At 37.7% G+C, this 8,782-nt stretch overlaps 1 protein-coding gene across 1 annotated transcript; it reads right to left on the reverse strand.

The window, feature by feature from the left end:
* Window positions 1-2,077: 2,077 nt before the first annotated feature.
* LOC104611605 (arogenate dehydrogenase 2, chloroplastic-like) lies at window positions 2,078-5,831 on the reverse strand. The gene is made up of 7 exons (XM_010278742.3): window positions 5,259-5,831; window positions 4,939-5,107; window positions 4,697-4,864; window positions 3,740-3,822; window positions 3,543-3,612; window positions 3,365-3,439; window positions 2,078-2,703 (listed from the first exon to the last, which is right to left on the reverse strand). The coding sequence occupies exons 1-7, from the start codon at window positions 5,669-5,671 to the stop codon at window positions 2,443-2,445; spliced, it is 1,239 nt and encodes a 412-aa protein (XP_010277044.1). The 5' UTR covers window positions 5,672-5,831; the 3' UTR covers window positions 2,078-2,442.
* Window positions 5,832-8,782: the final 2,951 nt, after the last annotated feature.

Below are 8,782 nucleotides of genomic sequence, written 5' to 3' on the forward strand. Positions count from 1 at the left end.
TTTTTATTTTTTCTTTATAATTTCTCTCTCTATTCAGCCGCTTCAGCAATAGCAGCGACATGAGCTAAACTTTGAGCTTAGGCCCAGGTTGTGGGCCTGATGGCCTGGCCGGGCTCGAGCTCAAGCCTTAAAAAAATCTGTTAATGCAGAGTGAAAGCCTGACTTAGCCCATAAACAGGTCTACCCACAAATAGGTCCAAAATGCTCAAAAACCCCACCCTATCAAATTTTAACCAAAGATTCCCTCATGCTCTATCACACTAAAATTCTGTTTCAAAGTTTGGATTGACCGAACCACTATTCTTTCTAAATCTGTCCGATCCAGGCTAAGCTGCGCCAATTTGACCCTACCTATCGATTTAGAATGCCTAAAAACCCAATCCTTCCAAATTTCAATGAAAATACCCCTGACTGCCCATTAATATAAAAAGATTCTACTTCCTAAAATTACAAAATATCCCCTAAATTCAATTTGACCCAACTTTCCTAAAATGAAAAAATACCCCTAAATAAACTAACTTTTTTCATTTCAACTATTGTACTGTTCATCTTCCCCTCCCTCTCGACACACAGCGGCGGAACGGTGTTGCTTCCATCTTTCCTCTCCAGTTTTCTTTTCTTTTATTTTATTTTTATCTCTCCCTCTCTTTTCTCGATCCCCACTCTCACCGGCGATCTATCCACAAACGTAGAAACGACGACGACCCAAAACGCCATTTTTGTCTTCTTCACAGTGGCGACGAACATAGTTTAGACAATTTAACAACGACGACTCCATCCAACCTCTCTCATCGTTCCATTCCATCTCTCTCTCTTCCTCTCATTCCCCTTCTTTTTATTTTCTGAACCTCCGTTTTTTCCCAATCGCCGTTGCAAATCACAACAGCGACGATCTATCCACTCCATTCCATTATTTCATTCTCTCTCCCTCTCTCTCATTATTTATCTCTTTCTCTTTCTCTCTCTCCCTCTGTTTCTATCAGCTTTATCTTCTCTCCTACAATCATCCATAGCTCTTGCCATTGCATTTTTCTCCCTTTGCATTGAGTTTGAATCCAACATGGACCATAAGCTTGAACACAGTGAATAACAAGCCTCGGCCATCCATAGTTCTCGCCTGAAAATTGTTAGAAGAAGAAGAAAAAGAAGAAAAAGAAGAAAACCAGAAGAATAGAGAGTTTCTTTCGAATTTTTGTGAAAACCATTGGGAAGCTGAGGAGCTTGCATAGACCATAAGCTTGGTTAGGGGCTTCTCAGATCCAGACCATTTGGTCTTTTAGAGTCTTTTTTGGGATTTGTCTTTCAATCTAATGGGTTTTCATTAGCCAAACAAGACCATTTTCGGTTGGGGCTTCTAAAAGCCCAAAAGATCTTTTAAAAAGACCTGCCAAACAAGGCTTTAGACAGATTGAACGGATCAATAAGACATATTGAATTAGACCAATCCAGACAATGGTCCAAAATATTTATTGGATTGGACCTAATCCATCCATAATAAATTTATATTGGATTGGCTTTGATTGAACCAATATCTGATCTATTGGTGGAAGATAAAAATATGTATCAATGGACCAAGTTTGAGTTAGAATTAATGTGAACTAAAATAAATTTAAACAGATTGAATAATCCAGATATTAAATTGAACTGCTCTAAAATATTTATTGGATTGAACTGGACCTGCCCATTTGTAATAGACTCGCATGGGAGATTGAACTAAATCCAGCCCAATTGACACCCAAGACTCATTTGGGCTTTTAATCAATGCTCATTACTCAAGCAACTAATTTGATTTGATTTGAGGAGTGTTGATGACATGTTTCCATGTTCAGGAGGACATCTTTATATATAGGGCCTTTGTTAAGATAAGATGTTTGAAAATTTGTTCAGTCAAAAGTTTGCCAACTGTCAAAATTAGGATGATCAGGACATCCTCCTACTTTGAACCTTGAACCTGAAGATTAACACCTGCCCCAAAAATCAGCCAAAATTGTGATGCCAATCTGAAATACTGATTTGACGAGTTGAAACGCGTATGAATTAGGGACAATTGCTCTCAAGGCATGAGATGAGATTCCTCTGGCGTATTATCTCTACCATGCCAATCTGAAACTTGGCTTTTTATTGAGAAAAAAAAATGCAAAATACAAAAATCTGATGCCAGGTGGATTATTTGGTAAATAATAAATGTTCATAGTTGATGTAGTCATGTAGAGCCCACTCAAAAATTTGACGAGTCGCCTCAGTCACGGGTCGGACCCTGGACCCACCTATCCAATATTACAATATGGATTCCCCTCTTACAAAAAGGATGAATAGTGCATACTAGACTTTCTCTGCTTCACCAACATTTTATTAACATGCTCAATTAAAAATTTCGATTGATGAAAAAAATCAGATGGCTGATGATGAACAAACATCTTTTGGTTTTAATGTGGGACCAGACTATCTAGACCGAGAGTCTCTACGGTGTGGAGATGCAGAAGCTACGTTTTTGCTTTGCTGAGGAGGGGGCATGGCAAAAGAGGAGAGATCCTTCATCTCCTCGTTGTTGGGCAAGAAGTAAGTTGTGGGGTTGGGTTCCCTTGGCTTTGTTGGGCCCCCCTGTAGTGGGACCCTCTCTACAATCTGCCTCCTCAGTATATCATGGAGTCTTCCGAATAGCTTCTGCTTCAGTGTCTCAAATGCTCTGTCAAGATTCTCAATCTGCAGCAAACGATCATGCAAAAACAAAGTCAGCAAACCCCTGTTAGATAATGTCTTACAAGTACTAGTTATTCCAATTTGGGTCATCGTATGGGTCCCATCAGATAAGGATCCAATGGCATAAGCACCAAGATATGGGCCTTACAGCCAAATCATCATATGGGTTCCATCATATGAGGATGGAAGTAGGAGTGTAAATGGGTCGGATTCGAATCAAATATTTGAATAAGACAAATAGATAATATCTGAATTCGAATGTGACTAGAGAATTTGATATTTAAATTTGATTAAATATTTGAATATTTAATTTAATCGATTAATTATTTTTGGTAATTAATAAATATTTTATTTATATAATTATATAAATATTTAAATATTTTATATATTATATATAAGTAAATTCGGATAGTTATCGAATTGAATCAGTTCATATCTGAGTTTTGATTTGATTATTTAAATGGTATGAATATGACATCTAAATTCAAGTGATTATGATATTCAAATTATCCAAATTCGATTTAATTATATTGAATCTTAAATTCTAAATTGAATTCAAGTGACCTAAAATTATAAACAATCTTATTCTTTTCCTCTCTCTCTCATTTTTTTGCTAGGATGCTTAATCTATTCTCAAAATTCAAATGGGAGATGGTAAACTTGCCTGCTCAGTGGCGTTTACGTTATACATGAAGAGCCCATAATAGAGATCGAAGCTATCACTGACCGTATTTTCAGTCTGCAAGAGTCCAAATACAAGACTAATACATCAATATCTGTTCGATTTATTAACTAAAATAAAATAGGTTCTACTTCAAATGGATCCTGATAAAGCTAATTACCAGTTGTAAGAGTGTTTCATAGCCCTTGGTGTTGATGGATGTGGACTCTAAGTTCAGATGTGACAAAATCCTGGAATTTTCAAAAAAAAAAAAAGGAGGCCCATTAAGTCAAGGTTTTTATTTTTTATTTTATTTTAATAATCAAATTTCTTATAATATTTATCAAACTATATGCAATTTTTTTAGTAAATATATACCTTCCGATGGTGTGGGTGATAAATTGGCTGCCGGCGGCATGTCTATCATGTTCTTCACAAGACATTTCGACCATTCTGCATCCCTGAAAAACCCCCAAAAATCATTTGTTTAATTAATTGTACAGAAAATAATATTTAATCATAGAATTAAAAAAAATAAGGCCATATGATAGCAATGGAAGGGCTAAATGTTTAGGCGTAGTCAGATGATTAAAATTTTGCAATGGATCGGAGTGTAGTGGTCAATATTGTATAATGACCCTTTAATATGTTCCTACAATAAATGTTTTTGGGATTTGACCTGTTTAAGGGGTAGGCAGTAGGGGTGTCAATTGGACTGGATTTGGTTCAATCTGTTTCAATCCAATAAATATTTTGGATCGGTCTAGAAACTGTCCAATTTATTTAAATTCCTGTTAATTTAGATTGGTTTCAACCCAAATTTGGTCCATTGATACCTATATTCTTATTTTTTATGGATCATATATTGACTCGATCCAATATAAATTCATTATAGACAGATCAGGTCCAATCCGAGATGTCATATTGGTCCCTAAAACCGGTCCATTGACACTAGGCAGCCCTGAACATATTAAAAAAAAAAAAAGGAAAAGTGCTACCCCAAATATACTGATACATAACATCCTTTGAACCTTAGGCACAGCAGCACTGGCCCCCCATTAAAATAAACCCGGCCATCTCCATCTGGGGCTATGATTTTGATCCCTAATCGGGGCTTGGATCTACTACCAATGAGTTGTTTCAACATCCCTACCCACAAGTGATTATATTATGTGCGAACATTTTGATCCCTAAAGAGTGCCCTAGCCCTCTTTTGTCGAGAAGGACCGGGTCCGGAAAAGGCAGGCCGTGCTAAGCAAGCACCAGCAGCAAGTTTGGAAACGTCAAATTACGTTACGTGCATATTTTGTCTTCTCTGGACAAACAATTACAAACCTCTCGCTCGAAGATGCTTAGAAACTGAGCACATTTCTGGCCCTGCACGCTGTTTTCCGCAATCCGGACCTTGTCGAAGACGAACGGGAACGCGGCCCAGCCCTGCTTTCCACTCTCCGGTCCGAACATCGGGTGCGTGCAAATAATGCCGAATTCCGGTGGAAGCACCTGAAATTTCACCCTATTAATTTCCGGTGAACTTCAATTCCATATACATCATATACAAGCTGGGTAGTGGGTACCTCCAAAAGAAGATTCCTGGGGAACTGTTTGACCGATAAGACGTCGGCGAAGATGGTATCTGGCTTCAACTTGTGCATTGGGATGCTTCGGACAACAGTCTCGGTTGACAATATAGAACAACACACCAATATCACATCTGGCTGTTTTTCGCAGAACTGATCGATATCCCTGTTAATTTGTTATGTTATTGACACGTTAGTGTAGAATTGCAGCTTAAAATCGTGTAGACAAAGCACCCATTTGAGTTTTAATTTCCTGTTACGTTGTCGAGATGTACAGGGTACAGTAGTTCTCGATCGGAATAACCGATCGAGCTTACCTGAAAAATTCAATGCCACTTTCTGCACAGTACTCGGAATAATCTGAGCGGGATGTTGCCAAGACGATGTGTCCTTGTCGCTTGAGCCGCTTTGCGATGAACTGACCGAAGTTGCCGAACCCAACGATTCCAATTCTGAGAGGATCTTCGGGCGTGGATGTGGTCTCGGAGGGGGCGACGGATGGTTGCGAGGAGGAACTGTGGGCGTGGTTCAGTACGTGGGGGCGTGTCAAAGGAAGGGTTCGTAGTATAAGTTTGCTGACATTAGAGGAGCTTGATCTGTAAGAGACAGTACTGAGGTTATTAGTAGTGTTGGTGAAGGTGGTAATGGTGTTTTCTGGGGCCAAATTTGGAAGCAAAATTGGCTGGGTGTGGGGTTTGCAGTGGCAGAGATGGAGGAGAGAGGCTGCCATTGTTTCTCTTCTTCTCGCTGCCACTCAGGAGCTAGCCTTTGATAGCGTAGGTGCTTTTACTGGTCTCCCAATGCACAAAGTTTCAGGGGGTTCTTTAGGGTTGGTGGTTGTGAGAGCCGAGAGGTAGTCTTATTTATACAATAATGCTTGATTTGTATTTCCTTGGGGATTTCCTTGGGTATTCCCCAGGAAAGAGAGTCTTTAGAAGGAAGGAAGGAAGAATTTGGCTCACTGGGTTGGTCGAATAGTCAATGAAACATCATCTAAGCCATGACGTACATTAATAATGTATGTAATCTGCTTGGTTGAACACCTAGATAATTAATCTAGTTAATTAGTAGTGATTCAGATATTGAGAACATAAGAACATGATTAATATAATATATGCTTCTGACTTATGCCACGTGGAGTACTAATAAGGGTACGTGTAAGTGCATCCCACCTTACCCATGCATCTCTATTTGTTTTTTTATATTGTCTAGGTAACACGTGCATCTCACATGGCTCATCTTTTGTTGTATAACGACAATATTCCATATATCAGCCATGTAAAATGCATGGCTTTTATCTATAAAAGGCAAAGTTTATTACTTGCTTTGCAACGTAGTAACCACGAGCACCGGGAGTGAAATAACTTCCGAAAATCTCTGCAAACGGCACAAAGTCAATAAACGCCAAAATAAAGGCCTTCAAACCATAGTTTTCAAAACCGGACCGGATCGGAAAAACTGGGAACCGGTTACTTGATCGATTCCATTTTTTCTCAAAATCATTGATTTTGGTCAGTAAACTACTGAACAGGCCGGTTAATAGTTTGAACATTTTTGATTATTTTTTTGTCAGAATGGGCTGGCCATTCAGGTTGAACGATTGGACCATTCGAACAGGTAACCAGACCCCTGACCGGTTCGATCACCGATTTGGTTTTAAAAACCATGCTTCAAACCGAGTCTGGATCTCCTGTCCACACATACTCTGCCATGTCTACCCACATAATACTGCAGTCACACACGGAGAACATTCTCCTACATGTAGTATTATTATGCAAGGAAATTGTTCCCAATTCAAGGGGATAGTATGTTGTGAGTAGATGTGGGCAGAGTTCTTGTGGACAAGAAATCCAAAGTATAGCAAAACCATAACACAGTTTAAAAGCTCCCTAAAAAAGTAATTCATGATAAGGAGGTACCGGTTTTATTTCAGTTAATAAAACAAATTGATGTATGTATATATATATGTAAACATAAAAAACTGAAAAAATAAGGAACTGAGATAGATCGGTTAAAAGATGGGGTTCAGATGAGGTAGGCACGAAGTTGTAAGCACATTCAATGAGCACTTGAATTTTTTTTTGACACCCCTCTCTTAAAATACATTCACCCCACCCTTGAAAAAGATTAATACCCACTTTTGACAGTTGTCAAAATATTTATCAAGTGCTCATTTAATGTGCTTAATTTGACGTGCCTACTGGATGTGGTCCCTAAAAAAGGTGGTATTGATTCGATTTAAGAAAAGTGCCCACGTGGCACCCCTAATGAGTAGATGCAATTAAATATGGCTTAAACGTGTTTGGTATAGCTTCCGTTTATTCACTAAATATTTTTACTTGATTTGTTTACAAAACCGAGAAAAACAATAATGAAATCATTTATTGAAAATTAACCATTACATCATAAAAACAGTGAATAAATGACTACCTGTTGGGGGAACCGCTATTATGAAGCTTCCCTCAATGATAGACGTATACATAAATCAAGGCATGCTTTTACAATTCTCTATGCGTACGAATCAACATGATGAGCTAAATGCTGAATTGATGTCTATGTAACAACATTTATTGAATAAACACCCATGGTTCCAAACAACACCTTAATCATTTTCACAATTTATTTATATTTATACTTTCTATGATGTGGTGTAGGGAAAATTACACAACACAACGATTAGCTCTGTCCATAAATACTAAAAAATCGAGACCCCAAGGGATTCTTTTGAATGAAGATCTCTCGGACCTATCCTTGATACCCTTTATTGGTCAACCAATGCGTTTGCTTGATTTCCTTCTCTATGAATGTGATGAATATATTTGATTATGAGCCCATGGTTTAGAGCTAGCATATTACACCATCTCTTATCATAGTTTGGAATTTTAATATATAAAAACAAAATTAAAGATGGATAAATTATTGAAGATCCATGACGAGCCCAAATTTCCTATTCACTTTTTTTATCCACTCTCTACCCACTGTGAATTAGAGCCACACATCTCTTAATTCATAATAGAGATGTGTGGCAGCAATTCAAAGCGGGTAGAGAGTGGATAAAAAAAGTGAATTGGAAATCCCGAGTGATCCATGACCGGGAATTTCGCACGTGGAAGTTGTTTTTTCATTAAATAATTGTTTAATGAATGATCAATCCCATACTCATGAATGATTGAACGAATCCACCGCGTAAATAAGTAATGACATGTTTATTAGATGGGTTGGCGTTGATGATTGGAAAATATGGACTCGGTTCTGTCGCGTCGGGTCGGGTTTCGATTTTAATCATGTTTCCAAAAGATGCTTTTCATCACGTGTAGATAATGCCTCGTCACAGTTAAGTTAATCACATTTTGCCACGCACGACAATACCATATAACACTGTTTTGAAACAAGGAAATCAAAACGTTTTGATGTATTATCCTGATCGCACCTTGCGGCATTAGATAAAGTAACATCTTGGAGGAGCCATTCATCTACCCGTATATATGGAACATCAATTGTGTTATGATCATCGATATTCTTAACGTATGACTAAATGAATGTGACTAGCAATGTGCTATACTTAGCAGTTCCAAATTCATGGGACCACAAAATTGAACTTTATAATTGAGAGAGAAAAAAAAAAGGAAAAAAATTGTCTTATTCCAACCCATTGGCAATTGGACAACCGGACAACTTAGCGGACAGAAAATGGGACAACTTTCCAACTTACAACAAATCACCGTTCTCAACTTCCCGTTTTTTTTTTTTTTTTTTTTTTTTTTTTTTTTTTTTTTTTCTTTCTTTTCAGGAAAAAGCATCTATTTATTATTTATTTTTTGAGGAAGAAAGAAAAAGTATC

The sequence above is a fragment of the Nelumbo nucifera genome, chromosome 1 (genome assembly GCF_055504915.1).
Source record: "Nelumbo nucifera cultivar China Antique chromosome 1, China Antique-T2T, whole genome shotgun sequence".
NCBI classification, from domain to species: Eukaryota; Viridiplantae; Streptophyta; class Magnoliopsida; order Proteales; family Nelumbonaceae; genus Nelumbo; species Nelumbo nucifera.